The sequence below is a fragment of the Amphiura filiformis genome, chromosome 6, assembly GCF_039555335.1.
Source record: "Amphiura filiformis chromosome 6, Afil_fr2py, whole genome shotgun sequence".
In the NCBI taxonomy this organism is placed as follows: Eukaryota; Metazoa; Echinodermata; class Ophiuroidea; order Amphilepidida; family Amphiuridae; genus Amphiura; species Amphiura filiformis.
This window is the reverse complement of record NC_092633.1, coordinates 62,534,031-62,549,930: the sequence shown is the minus strand read 5'-3', so window position 1 is coordinate 62,549,930 and position 15,900 is coordinate 62,534,031. Positions and strand designations below refer to the sequence as shown.

Sequence of the window (15,900 nt, the reverse complement as noted above, 5' to 3'; positions counted from 1 at the left end):
AACAGACATACAATCCAGATGGCAGGCTACCATATTGACAGGAATAAAAACAAAACACTAGGGTGGGAAATATTGTAAATTTGGCAGTAACAAATAAAATAGAAAACAGATGTAGGGCAAGTGTTGTAAACGTTTGTCAGTAATCTGTTATGATATTATTATGGTGTGAAAATGTTTCTAGTGATGGACTTATAGAAAAGATGCCCCTCCTCTGCATTGCCCGTAAGCCTCACTTAGAATGAATTGATAGAATTGTATTGATATGGTTAGTGAAGCGTAAAAAAATTAACCTGTTTATACTTACCCTGTTTTGAGTGACTTATTTGACATGCAGTATATTAAAAGAAAATATCTTGAAAAGAAGTATTTGTCCAAAACCATTTTTGACACTGTCGTTAACCTTATGATTATTACAGGCTTGGATAGTCTACTAGATGCAGATAGAAGATCAGATCTCACCCTTCTTTATAGTTTGTTCATGAGAACCAAGTCAGGTCTCTTTGAACTCTGTCAGTACTTCAGTGCCTATATTAAGGTAAGTTTTCATTTATTTAAGCTGTATAATTTGTGTTGTATATGGTTTGTGACTCGTGTCATGGAGAGTGATTTTTAAAAGAAAGGTTGGACACAAGCTATAAGACCCTCGAGAAAATTACTGTATATCAACATGTGCCCCCCAAAATATGATGCTTTCCTAGTGTACATTGCTTGTTTTTCAAAAGCCTTTGTTTTCTTCCACTGCTGCAGAAAACCGGCACAATTATTGTTATCAACCCAGAAAAAGACAAGACAATGGTGCAGGAACTACTAGACTTCAAAGACAAAATGGATAATATTTTGGTGCAGTGTTTTGGTAGCAATGACAGGTTCTTCAACACATTGAAAGAAGCATTTGAGAATTTCATCAACAAGAGACTGAATAAACCTGCCGAGCTTGTTGGTAAGTATGAGAAATAATGAAACTGTTACAAGATTTACAACATTACACACCATCCACATTGCTGGAAATCTCATTGCTTCACTTAATGAGGGCCAATTGTGTTACTAGGTGTGCTAGATAAAATTCTCATGCCTGTTACCATGCATTTCCAACAGCTAGAATACTTTCTAAAATATTTTTGCTCAGTGATTGACCTCTCAAATTTTGTTTAATGTGTGCTTAGATTCTACCTATAGTGTAAAAGACTTCAATTTATAAATAGACGTACAAGAAAATAAGAGTTACAACTTGTCCAAAATATATACAAGCCCAAGTATCAATGAGCAAGAGTCAAATTCATTATGCTCAGTTTATTGAAAATGTATAAATTTGCATCATTTGAACATAATTTAAATAAAAGTGATATTGATTTCATTTTCTGACATTGGGCATGTTGAAGATGGGGTTTGACATCTGCAGAAAGCTCACATTTTTCTCATAACCATAACATTCTAGGCCCGAGCTATTTTATTTAAATATAGTGGGAACAAAAATGTAGTAGCATCATTATCCCCATGCTGGTATACCACCTGTACTGTGCTATTTGCCACTATGGTGTACATTTTGTTTCAAATATCAAACCACTGAAGTAATTAAAATCAAAACATATTGTTTTTGTGATAAGTTTCAGTGTAGCGTAATAACACCACTTGTGTGAAAAAGTTGAACCACTCACCTTTAATTTCTGATCCAATTTTGTTCCAATTTCTAGCCAAGTATGTTGACAATAAACTAAGGGCCGGCAACAAAGAGGCCACTGAGGAGGAACTAGAAAGGCTACTGGACAAAATCATGGTTATATTCAGATTTATTCATGGTAAGTGGTATACTTAATGATGTTTTCTTAATGTAAGGTAAGTGATAACCTGCATCATACTTCTTGAGAGAAGTTTGTATCAATAAGTTATAACCAATCAATCAGTGTGCTCAGATATTGATATGTCCCAGCCTCCCAGGCATCATTCTTTAGACAAGTCTCTATAATTAGTGCAAGTACATCAAGTTGTCACATTTATCAAACAAGTAATATGGCATTTTCAACCCAGCAACAAGCACAAGTTGCTATTTTTGCAGCGAATGTCCAACAAAATTTACACTCAAATGTCAACAAAAAACTTGCATACAAACGAAAAATGAGTAAAAGGACCACACCTATGGGAGCTCACATGTTTTGAAAACATGGTACACAGTACACTTAGTGCAATTAAACACAACACATTGGATACATTTGGCTATTTTCCTGATGTCTTTTCTGATTGTTATTTGGTTCAAGGAGTATATCAATAGACCATTTCCAAAAATCATGAAACATCGATATATGTTTCAACATGCGTAATAAAGACGTGTGCATCAATGACATCATTAGGGTTAAATTAAAAAAGCTGTCTGGATTTCCCAAAATGACATATGGTGTGCAAGATTCTCATTTGTATAGATTCATGGTAAGTGCACTTCATGGACCTAAGATATGCTCTCAGTGAACCGGGTACATCTTTACATGTTCATCATATGTGCCTAAATGTGTAGACATGACTGACTGGACTGAGCTTTAGCATTAGATTTACTTCATTGAAAATTTGTGTTTCAGTGAATCAATTCGTTTCATTTTAACTGATTATCTGAAAACAACTCCCCTTTTTATCAGATCAACTGGAGTGAGTTATAAAATTGGATCGATTGAGCCCATATTTATTGGTCTCGCTATGAGTTTTAAATATTGGACGAGATGTAGTCGAGTCCAATATTTTAAAACTCATAGCGAGACCAATAAATATTAGGTGTAAAGTATCCAATTTTATCATTATTATGTTTTAGATCCAATATTTTCACACACTTGGATCCATCAAATCATAATAATGGAAAACATAGGTGCTCAACAAAAATGATGTACTTAAAGGCCCATTCAGTGATTTGCTCATCCGGAGGATCGTAAAAATCATCAAAATTCAGATTTTGGTACCTTTGTCATTGTCATAGATGTGCTAACATAGTCTGGTAGTGGTTCAGCCGAAAGCCGTGTATTTAAGACAAAATAAGACATTTTACACGAATCTGTAATTTAGATACTGACAGTATCTAAATTAGCTACATGTATTTGAATGGGGCTCCCACTTCGTCAGTACTGCTGTTTTCTTTGTTTTTTGCCAAATTTGTCATTTCAAAATACCAAATGACATTTTGAATGACTTATCCTTCACTTTTAAGTAATTTATATACAATTTTAATTTTTTTACACTTGCGCTGGGATCCCTGAATGGGTCTTTAAGTGCCCTGGGTGCTTACTGGATAACTGGAATAATTATGGTAACTAAATAATATATCTGTTGGTTTTCCAGGCAAAGATGTGTTTGAGGCTTTCTACAAGAAGGATCTGGCTAAGAGATTGCTTGTCGGCAAGAGTGCCTCAGTAGATGCTGAGAAGTCTATGCTATCCAAATTAAAACAAGGTAAGAATCTTACCAGATTCAACATTGCAATTGTTTCTACTTCACAGTATGGTAAACACAGGGAATATAATCAGAAATCCAACTATAATTGGCTATAATAATTGTTGCTGGTAAATCGAAATACACATAGCCCTGTGAATTTGAATGGCTCAATTTTGAGAACAATCTAAGAACATTCTCTCGGTCGGACATCCGGGAACATTGTCCCATTTGCACAAGCGTGCGCATAGCAACCAACTCAAGGAAGGGGAACTGCACATGTGCACACTGGTTTTACAAGGCTTTTTCCACTGTCATTTCCAGTTTCAAATTTAACAAAAGAAGATACAAATTTAAATAACAAGATGATTGCTTTATACATTTTGTATTGCTTACCTTTCAGAGTGTGGTGGTGCCTTTACCAGCAAATTAGAAGGAATGTTCAAAGACATGGAATTATCCAAAGATATCATGATAGCTTTCAAACAGGTAAACCTTCAGCTCCTTTGATATCTTATCATGTTAAAGAGCCAGAAAACAATATTCCGATCGATTCTTATTATCAAAAGGAATTTGTTTATGAATGGGGAGACGGCAATAAAAACCAGGTGCGGGAGAAATCTTTCTCTCACTCTCAGTCTCTCTCACTCATGCTATCACTGAACCAACACACAACATGAGTTCGCTCTTTCTTTTTATGATTTGATGACTTTGTATTTTGATATCGTATATGGAGGATGACGATAAATAAATAATACTGCCAAACTAAATAAGCTACCGTAACATCAAAATCGTTTTCCTGAATATCGGAAATAAGAGGCGCATACTTATTGAGCTTAAACTGATGGGCCCTGGCAATACCATGCTCAAAGGGAATGGTCAGTTGAACGATCAAGAGTTGCTGAGATTCTTCCAGAGAATGACCAGATCAGATTTGAGGTTGGTTGGAGAACATTCAGTAGGACTGGTGGCGACACCGGCAAAGCCAGCTTCACCTGGAATGTCATGAAAAATGGTTGCATCCGACTCTTTGAGGCCAGCTCGTGCGACAGAAATAAAATATTTAAAAACATTATTATGACGGTAGGTATTACGACGTTGGTCCAGTACCCTACCCAGTAAGGTTGACCCTTGAGTTCAGAGTCATAATACCCAGTACATGTATTATTAAAATAAAACTGGGTATTATGTAAGAAAATTGTAATTTTGTTAATGAATATTTCAAGAATTCTTGACAAAAGTAACATCTTTAGAAATACAATATAATTTACTTTCTCTCACTTTTCTCACTGTGTACAGCACGTACAGCACCAGAATGTGCCTGGGAATATAGATCTGACTGTGAATATTTTAACGATGGGTTACTGGCCTACCTATGCACCTATGGATGTACATCTACCACTAGAGGTAAGCCTGCCATACCCTAACCTGCCAATGATACTCAATCTGTTAGGTCAACTCGCTCCTGCATTGCAAACAATGATCATTGCATTGCCATTCATTTACAAAATGACCCATCATATCAGAACATGGCAGGTGTCTTGGAATTGTACATTTAGATTTCTTGAACTGCTGCTTTGCTTTGAAATGACATCTCACAATACATTGATAACATTGATTTCATGTGAGAAATTAATACAAATTCCTTATTATTTCCTGTTGTATTCATTATGTTAAAGTATCTTTACATTTATGACCGGATTTAATCCACTCACGCTAATGTCAGCAAATATGAAACTGATATAGCCAGAAATATGTTAGGGTTATTAGTCATAGTTAGACTATGAACATGTAAAAATGTTGCAACTTTGCACCCAAATCAGTTATAAACATGGGGTTTGGACTGATAGAATGGATTACCAACAGGTGGCGGATTCAGTGTGGTTGTAGTAAAATAATGCATCTTTCCAAGAGGCAAAATTTTAAAAATACCGCACCAGAGACAGCCTGTTTGTCTTGCACATATTTATGCATATGTAATTTAGGCATATTTTATTTATCATGCATATTTGTTGTTGTTGTTGATTACAGATGGTGAAATTACAAGAAGTATTTAAGACTTTCTATCTAGGCAAGCATAGTGGAAGGAAACTACAGTGGCAACCCAACTTGGGACACTGTGTCGTTAAGGCTCAGTTTAAAGGGGTAAGTAAGATCTTAATGACTTTGACATCTTAACATGCTTGTTCATCATTACTTCTAAACTGATAATAATTTCCCAACTCATTTCATATTAGACTTATGCTTTGGAGAAATAAAAAAATAAAATACTATCTCATAGCTTCAAGATTTCACGTATAAATGACAGTTAAAGGATGCATTTGCTTGCATGTTTCAAATTCATCATCATGTTATGACCTGATTGATAGCATCATCCGCCTACTTTAGCCCATCAAAATGCAGATTTGGGTATCAGGTCAAACTCATGTTTTTCTCATAACTAAAGTGATATTTTAGGTCTTGAGTATGTTTCATTTAGGCAATACGAACAAAAATATAGTAGTTTGGTGGTACACCACCCTGGAAGGCATGCCTGTTGCTAGTGGGCCACTGTGATACACAGTTTTTGCTTCCAGAGTCTAAACCGCAAGAGCAGGCCAACTTTGAATAAGAATGCTTGGGTGATGGGCCTCAATCTGAGGTAGAAAACATGTGTTACAATCGAACCACCTGCCATTAATGATTAGTGGTTAGTTGTTGTTGTTGCTGCTGTATGCAAGATCAATAGTGGCTGAGGGGCAACTTAATTAATGGAGTGCTTAAAACAACAAGGAGACAAACTAGAAAAGAAAACAACTAAACAAGTGGGGTGGTTGCTAAAAAGTGTTTTAGGATGAAGCAATAATATCCTTATATGTTTTCATTTGCATTCTGTAAGATTGAGTTTGATTTTGTCTAATTTCAGGTTGTGAAGGAGCTTCAGGTGTCATTGTTTCAGACCTTGTGTCTGTTGTTATTCAATGAGCAAGATGAGGTTACATATGATGAAATAGTACAAGCAACTGCCATAGGTAAATATAGCAAAATGTTTCATTTTGTGCATATACTTGACATGATTAGATTTGGACGTTATAATGTAAATGTGTGATGTCATGATAATGTGCTTGAACACAAGAACCACAAAGCATTATTTTTGTAAGGATTGCCTGTCAATCCAATCAGTGCTGCAAAATTTGTTATAATGATAATAATAAAACGGCATTTATCCACGCTTTCTGGATTATCATCCCTCAAAGCGCGCCAATGGTCGATAGGCTGCCAAGCCCCTAAGGGCGGCGCAAGTTGACCTCAATGCTGAATGTGACAGACAACAGGCCCGGGCTGATCCCCTGCTCTTTACGAAAAGGCTTGCAACTTTTACATGTCCAGATATTATGCAGAATATGTTAGTTCATTGAAGTACATAACAATTGTGTAAAACTCAAACAAAATTTTGAAAACAATTTAGGGCTTCCTTCTCAGCAAATGTAACAAAACTGCTTTGACCATTTCTTAACATGGTAAAGGATCTATACTAGCTGTTACTTGCCATTGTCATGTCAGTATACATGAAGAAGCAATTTCAATAACCATGTGGATCCCTCAGGACAGGGATGAATCTAACAGGATATCATTTGTGCATTTACTTATGTGTTCATTTGTCTGTGCAGAGGACAGTGAATTGAGGAGAACATTGCAATCATTAGCATGTGGTAAAGCCAGGGTCGTACAGAAAATTCCAAAGGTAAGGAATACAGTAGGCCTCTTTCCATCAGAAAACCTGTTTCTATTGTTTTAAAATAACTGTCAAAAATGCACCTTTTCTCTCTTGATATGAAATTGTTTCTTTCCTGGTGTATTTTTGTTTGTTTCTATTCCAGCCGTGGCTGTAGTTTGTAAAGGCGCTTAGACCTATTAGATTAAGTGTGGTATAAATTGTATATGTATGTATGCCTTTCATTGGCACCAACTTGCACTATATATTATTATGTGGACCTTGCTATTCTTTGTTGGGTGGTCATCGGTTATTGTTCATAGAAAAACAACAGAGTCAGTTTAAGACACAGGTCCGCTCCCAGTTTCGTACAGGTTCAACTGGAATAATTAGCAGCAAGTTCTTTGTTGAGCACAGTTTCAAGCTACAATCTTGGTAAAAACTTGTTGGTACACTTGCTGCATCAAGCTCATTATTTTTTCTCATCATTTTTACTTGGTGTTTTTCAAACAATGTTGTGCATGTAGCTTGAACTCTTGTTAAAGCCATATTCTTCCTTGTCAATCAATGTTGACAGGCCCAACAACACGGCTGATGACACAAAGTTTTCATAATATAGATTCTTTCACTGAAATTTTCTGCTGTTGCTCTTTCTCTTCAGAGTCGAGATGTAGAAGATGGTGACAAATTTGTGTTCAATGAAGACTTCAAAAACAAGTTGTTCCGCATCAAGATCAATCAGATACAAATGAAAGAGACAATGGAAGAACAGGTCAGCACGCAAGAACGTGTCTTCCAAGATCGCCAGTACCAAATTGATGCTGCTATTGTACGCATCATGAAAATGCGCAAGACATTGAGTCATAACCTGTTGGTATCGGAGCTCTATAACCAGCTCAAGTTTCCTGTCAAGGTGAGTGTCTTACTAACACTCTGGCCAGTATAATATTATGATATTTGTGTATGTGGTTTTTTCCCGTTGGCACACACTGCGTTTTTGGTTATCCACTGCAATTTTCTGATCAATTAATGATAAGCTTTGTTTGGGTCTTGGGTCTTTGTACTTCTTTCTGGATTCAGATATATATATATTTGTTTTATCAAAATCACACTGCATAATTACTCAGGGAGCTAGAGGCACATCCTGTGCACCCCCCCCCCCCCAGGACTAAACCAACCAACTTTTTTAGGTTCCTGAGATGACCCTAAAACATAATCAGGATGTTCCCAAAAATATAAACTGGCCCCAAGTGGGTTTTTCCAAGATGGCGTCCAAAATGGCCCCCGAATGCAGGTAATCCCTATAAATGACCATATATGAATACTATTCCTGAATCAAACTAACTGTTGTAGCTTAATTAAAGAGCCCAGCATGAACTCAAGTTGATATAAAGGATAAAACGTCCCAAAAGTCAGTGTATTTTCAAAATGGCGCCCAAAATGGCCGCCAAATGCAGGTAATCACTATAAATGACCATATATGAATACTATTTCTGAATCAAACTAACCTTTTTAGCTTAATTAAATAGCCCAGCATAAACTGAAGTTGATATAAAGAAAATGAACTCTCAACAGGCAGTATATTTTCAAAATGGCTGCCAAATACTGAAAAAAAAGACTATAAGTTATCATATAACGGGATTTTTCTGAACCAAACTATAACTTTTGACTAGATTTAGGGCCTAATATACTTCTAAGATAAGATACAAGGAAAAAGCATCCCAGCCATCAGTGTCCTTCTGTGATAGCACCTAAAATGGCTGCCGAAATTGGCACCAATACTGAAAATGACTAAAAATTCTCAAATATTAATGCTTATTCAGTCAAATATAGACATTTTTGACCCTGAATGAAAAAAACCAAAACAATATGATAACTTTTTCAGTATTTGGCGGCCATTTTGAAAATATACTGACTGTTGAGAATTCTTTTTCTTTATATCAACTTGAGTTTATGCTGGGCTCTTTAATTAAGCTAAAAATGTTAGTTTGATTCAGAAATAGTATTCATAAATGGTCATTTATAGTGATTACCTGCATTTGGCGGCCATTTTGGGCGCCATTTTGAAAATACACTGACTTTTGAGGCGTTTTATCCTTTATATCAACTTAAGTTTATGCTGGGCTCTTTAATTAAGCTGAAACAGTTAGTTTGATTCAGGAATAGTATTCATATATGGTCATTTATAGTGATTACCTGCATTTGGGGCCATTTTGAAAGCCATCTTGGAAAAACCCACTTAGGGCCATTTTATATTTTTGGGAACATCCTGATTATGTTTTGGGGTCATCTTAGGAACCTAAAAAATTTGGTTTGGTTTAGTCCTGGGGGGATGCACAGGACATGCCTCTAGCGCCCTGAGTAAATGTGGAAGTGCAATATGATTAAACACATGATCTACAGAATAATTGCAGCTCAATAATATTAGAGAAGCAATTAACAGTGATTCCAATCAGGTGGCATAATAATGCTAGGTGTGTAGCTAATATTGCCCTTACAAAATTGTATAGCATTGTCAAGGTGAGTTTTCTTTGTCCTGTTATACTAAATAATACAACATGAACACAAATATTCAGATGCAAGACGAACAACTGTGCATCCAAAGGTGAACTGAACATAAGCTGTCCTTCTTGTTGACTATGTACTTGCTAGTTACTGAGATAATTGATGGGTTATGACCTGTGAGGGAGGTGACAACTCTCTAGTCAGAAGGTTCCCTAGTCCGAAGGCTCCTTAGTCCGAAGGTTCGCTAGTCCGAACACATAATTTACCATTCAAATTATTAGTTCGAATTATGAAAAATGTTCACGAGTCCGAATATCGGGTTCTGTAGTCCGAAGGTTCGCTAGTCCGAATAAGGCCCCCTAAATAAGGTTCTCTAGTCCGAATATAGAATAAGGCTCGCTAATCCTAACCCTAACCTAAACCTAACCCTAACACTAATCCTAACCTAACTCTAACCCTAACCCGTATTCTATATTCGGACTAGAGAACCTTCGGATTAGCGAACTTAATTTAGTTTTCGGACTAGTGACCCTTCGGACTAGAGAAGCTTCGGACTAGCGACCCTTCGGACTAGAGAGAAGTCACAGTGAAGGAACAAAATTGTATGAAAATTGCTTAATTTCAAGATATGGAAGTTGTAAACAAACAGAATCACCATCTTACACCACGGTAACATGTATCCTATTTTGATCATTTCATTTCAGCCATCGGATTTGAAGAAACGTATTGAGAGTCTGATAGACAGAGACTATATGGAACGAGACAAAGACAATTCTAATGAATATCACTATATAGCATAATGACTTATTGATATGCACTACCAATTGGGTGCCATATCTAGCAGCTCTACAAGATGGCTTCTCTTCCATGATAGTGACAGATAACAAATATAACTAAGATGGAAGGAATCCTGCCTTGCCTGGTCCCAATGATAGTAAACAAGATGTAACAAATTCATGCATTGACATCTGCCTGCTGGAAGGAAGAAGTTCTTTGTAGTTTCAATACCATACCAGGCTTTAAAAGTTCCCCAAAGTTACTTGGCAAATGAAATATATATGTTTATATGGGTGGTAATATTTTTCAGATGTATAAATCCTAAAGATTACCGACTCATAATTGCACCATACGTAACGCTATAGCAAATCTGCAATCTTGGTTTGTCACTCATGGAGGGCAGATAATGTACCTCTGGCATTTGTCGACAAGAGCCCAAATTTGAATGATAATTTCGCAACATTTGCATCTTTACGCTTGAGCATTTCAAAGGTTTATGCATACACTGCTTACAGTTTGTCCACTCTGTGAAGTACAAAATGACAACGCACGTGTATACAGCGCGTTAACAGTGCGTAGTGCTGCGTCTCTGCTGAAGGTATGCGTGCCTTCAAAGTCGGCACAGTGTGTGCGTCCGTGCGGTACTTTGTACTTCAGAGTAGACTGACTGTAGTGCTTGTTTTTGGCACATAGCTGGGTGATAACAAAAGGTTCATTAAGTTGCCTCCATTGGTGATACTCAAACATTGTGGAGTTAGTGTAACTGCTCTTTATTAATAGAGTTACAAAAATAAGCATGTCGTGTACATGGTTATTCAATCCTGCAGTTCAACATCAGAAAGTGTCAGCCAAAATGACAGAATTTGCAAATCTCTCTTCTGTTTTTTTTTTTTGTATAATTTATTTAGAGTTCTATCAGATCTATAACTTGTTGGTTTCATATTATCTACACACAATGGGTTGTTTCAAGTATTTTGATATTGCATGACAATACTCTCAGTTTTTTGTTTCATTATCTCGTAATTCCAAGTCTCAAATGAGCCTGAGAAGGTGTGAAAATTCCATTGTTCAGGTGAGAAAACATATCGAAATGCCTCTTGCTTTTCTATTGGTAAGTTGAAGGTAAACAGAAACGGAAATGAATACAAATTATTTTAAAGATGTGCTAGCAGAACATTTGATTACTTATGAGGCCAAATTAATGAACAATTTGAATGAAATGACCCAGTGGTCAAAACTACATAGAAGGTTTGAGTCATGTTCACATCAAAATGAAGATGTTTTAGGTTTACATTGGAATAAGGTCTTGGTGAAATATTGCTTGTAGAAAAAGTTGTAAATGCTCTAAGTGTTTTGGAAATATTTGTCACTGAGGCATACAGACTGTATCAAAATGATTGGTACCCATCAGTTTTTGATGTTTTTGGGCAAGTCTGCTTTTCAATATCCAACATAGGATCCTCTTGAAATGCCCAAGATTTATAGTTTTGACCTTTCATAACATTCATCTATTAATAAGGTAGTTCCTATGCTGCATTTTGATGTGACAGTCTTGGGTACCAATCATTTTGATATAGTCTGTACAGAAGTACCTATGAATTTCCAATCTTAGAAAGTTCTCCCCTAATACTTTTTGAAATAAGATGAAAAATATTTTACAAAATGAAAACAGGTATGTATAGCCCTGTTTGTTTTACACATCTGGACCAATTTATAGCATCACACATTGCGTTCAGTCACAATGGTTAATTATGTAAGAAAAGAGGCCATTTTAAAAGTTGCACCTGAGTCCATAGCAGTCAGGTTTTCTGTAACAAACACATGAATTATAAGCCTGGCCTACCGTATTGCTTGAGAGTTGACTCCTATGGACTCAGATGCAACTTTTAACACTATTTAAAATAGGTGTTTTTTTTAACATAATGAACCATTGTGACTGAACGCAATGATGTGTGATGCTGTAATTTGATCCATGTGTAAAACAAATAAGGCTACCCATACCTTTTTACACGTTTGCATTTCTTCAAATATTGTTCGATTTATTTTAAAAAGTATTTAGGGGAACTTATAAGTTGTGAACCCTATACATGAGCAAGTATGAATGAAACAGATGCTGTTATGATATGTGACATGATCAAGGGGAATGAGTCACATGTCTGTAATTTTCAATTAGAAGTTTTTTACATCAATTTCTGGCAGTTTACGAATGCTACATTTTGACGCAAACCCCATCAAATTCGGACATCTGGTTACCGAGTCTCGAGTCATGAGCAATTTATCAGTGGCTGAAAACAAGAATTTGAACACTGTTTTTGCCAATATCTCAAAAACACTATTAGCGACATCCGACTCATTCACCTTGATCATGTGACACAAGGATTTGACCTAGAGGCTAATGGCTGATCAAATGTCTGCTAGAATCATTTAAAAATAAGTTGAATTGGGAGAGAATGGATTGCATACTATTGTCAATTAGTATAGAATTTCTTGGTGAAACTTCTTGGTAAAGTGCTATATAAATACCTGTGATGTTATGTTAGAATGCCACCCTCTTCTATATTGTGAAGGGGTATTCATTTAATAATGATCAGGTGATGATATTGTCTATTTGCCAAGCCCACGACAATGTGTGTGAAAAAGGTTGACCTAATATGGTACTAATCCTGTCCCCTGGGTACCAGGACACTAGAGAGAACTAGTCAGGCTGCAGAAGGGATTTGTTTAACATGAGTGTCCTACTGCCTGGGATTTTGTAAAGGGCTATTGTGGTCTGGGGACCTTGGCAGTGGCAATGAGTGCTACAAATTCCGTTGGGCTCTTTTGGGGACTCTGACAGGGATATGCCACCCAAAAATGATTTAAGTCAGTTCAACTTAATTAGCTATTCATAAGTGCATCAAACCAAAACCAAACATATAGAAAAGTTTTTAAAACTCGCATAAAGTGCAGCTTGAAGTAGAACTACTCATTTGAACTTGGTTTGGATAATTCCTTGGATGGCAGGAGGGGGGGATTCAACAAAGATGGTTGATCCACTCTGATGGGAAGTAGCTTAGCTGGAGAGTCCAATATAAAAATTGAATTACCTGCAGCTGCACCATGTACCCAGGGCTAGAATTTTTAGCTGCATCATTTTGTGAGAGCATCAAGTCAGCTTAAGTTGCTGTACATTTTTAAAATTGTTTATTGTTGCAATCTATTGCTGGCGTGCTTGAAAGTGAGGTTTGATGACGGAAAAACCAACATTGTATGTTGTACATAACAATATGGAATTGATGATGTTCAATATTGGAACAGGTGCATCAATGTTAGAGCTGTAGAATAAGATTGATCAACATGGCAGTCAGGCAGACCTCCTTTCCCTCCAGATGCGTTATACTGATGGGCTACTTAATGAAAAATAACATTTTGAAGTCCCGAAATTATTAAGATGCTTGCAGTTTTAACAATGTGTAAATGTACACAAATAGTTAACAAAACTGGAAATCAAGAGCTTGATTGAATTATAAAATAGTTTAACTGAAATTAACTCCAGTATCTTTGGTAAATGTTTAAGTTCAACAAATATCAAAGTGGTATTTAAAAAGGAGCCACTCATTACACTAAGAATCAAATGGCACATAAACGGGGCAGAAATGGATTTCCCAGTCTAACATAGTCATGTTTACAGGAGTGATAGATTTGTTAGGCTATTTTTTGCATGACACAATTTGTTATTGAAAAGGAACTCAAATAATGCATTTTCAATATGGCAAGGTGGCTACTTAGTAGTTCCAAATTCCAAAATAGCTATTTTGAAAAGCAATATTTGTTCTAAACTCGATGCCATAAGAATATTATGAAAAGAATATATATTACAGAATTGATATGAGCCAACAGTTGTTGGCTATTTGAAAGAATAATATATTAAACCAATTTGTTATTTTCAGTCAATTGAATCCACCTGTTGTGGGTAAGTTAATGGCAGAGAAGCCAGTTTGGCATATCTCAATTGATAGTGCAAATCCTACTGTCTAGCAAGACCAGCAAAAAAACCAGCACATCAACAATGCTCTATTTATAAATTGTACAGTTCTGAATGGTGTTGCAAAGTGTGCACCGCAATTTTTGTATATGAATAATTCAACACTTCTGCTAAGTAGTTGGTGTAACATTTTGTTCTAAATTGGCATTCAACAGCATTATTTGTTGAGTTACTTCTGGTCCAATTTTTAAGGGCTGATAGTTTTTTTTTAATTGGAATTTTATGTGTGGTCAAAACATACCATAATTTGTATTTCAAAATAATTTCAGAAGTAAAATTATTTTGAGAAGTACAGAAGGTGTATTTGCAGTTGCATGGGAAACTCTTTATTTAGACCCGTCTGGAATATTTTATCAATGGCAGAACCTAAACCCCTAACGATGCATGCTTTCTCATAAGATAGCAGTCATACTTTTCAGACTCGGCTTAAGTAAACATTCAATGTCATGAATAAAAGAGCAAATTAAGATATGACACTTTATTTTATACTTACAAAACTTGAATTGGTCAGTGAACCAGTGTTAGGGCTGGATTGTTCTAGCACATCAAAATAATCGGGATGATTTTGAATTTTGACATTCATTAGAGCTAAATCAAGAAATGAGCTGTTTTAACTGGCAAAACAAAATAAGATTATTTTTTAATGCAAAAACAAAAAATGCTGTGATCAGACATGAAAATCAAAATGAACATCCATGAAAACAAACCTGAAAATTGTTGAAAAACAAAAAACGAAACAGAAAGGCATGTGCAATTGAGCTAATATGGCCAAAAATGAGGCTGAAATTAATTTTAAGTTTGGGGGTATCCTTGGGGCGAACTATTCTTAAGTTAAACTAGTGTAAAGACTCCATTGAGGAATTATGGAATAAAACTGTATAATCCTTCAATAAAAGAACACAATTTAAACAAAAATCTACCTGAATTCTTATGCCTGTGTAATTTGCTGCTAGAATTGGAAGAAGTGTCATCTTTTTGGCCAGTATTACTGCCAAGTGGGTATAACACTCTGCATTTAGGATCAGCAGTGTAAGTAAATGGGTTTTCTTGTTGCAAAGAAAAATGTCAAGCCTGCTCAATGCTGATTACAGAATAAAACTTACAAGGAGAACCCAACTGCTTTTATTGGATTTCTCTTTCACATGTTGCTCATAAAGTGCTTTTTTTTTCATTATCATTGTTGATTAATGTTAACTTGTATGAAAGTGGGTGATAACACTGTATTTGGTATATGTTTGGAAAGTCAGTTGTGAGTTTCCCTGTAAGCAGTCTGCCCATCACTCAAATTTAACTCCAATCCAAGGAACCATCAATTCTGTTTTACCTTTGCATGGTATCTAACATGTGTTCACATTTTTGCTTAACAAAGATACAATACTACTTTCAGAAATATTAAAATCTATGGACTAAATAATGAGGTAATTACCTGAAAACTGGCATCCCTGAGCTAACCTTCTGACTGATTTCCTCACATCTCATTGGTGATGCGCCTTGT

General features: G+C 35.9%; 1 protein-coding gene across 1 annotated transcript in view; it reads left to right on the top strand.

The window, feature by feature from the left end:
- The window catches only part of LOC140155778 (cullin-4A-like), a 28,182-nt gene extending 13,075 nt beyond the window's left edge, over positions 1–15,107 (top strand). Inside the window, exons 8-18 of the mRNA XM_072178739.1 lie at positions 417–535; positions 748–940; positions 1,692–1,796; positions 3,316–3,426; positions 3,809–3,894; positions 4,705–4,812; positions 5,437–5,550; positions 6,311–6,416; positions 7,056–7,129; positions 7,761–8,012; positions 10,309–15,107. Coding sequence (XP_072034840.1) covers positions 417–535; positions 748–940; positions 1,692–1,796; positions 3,316–3,426; positions 3,809–3,894; positions 4,705–4,812; positions 5,437–5,550; positions 6,311–6,416; positions 7,056–7,129; positions 7,761–8,012; positions 10,309–10,404 — 1,364 coding nt within the window. The 3' untranslated portion in view covers positions 10,405–15,107. The remainder of the gene's footprint in view (positions 1–416; positions 536–747; positions 941–1,691; positions 1,797–3,315; positions 3,427–3,808; positions 3,895–4,704; positions 4,813–5,436; positions 5,551–6,310; positions 6,417–7,055; positions 7,130–7,760; positions 8,013–10,308) is intronic.
- Positions 15,108–15,900: the final 793 nt, after the last annotated feature.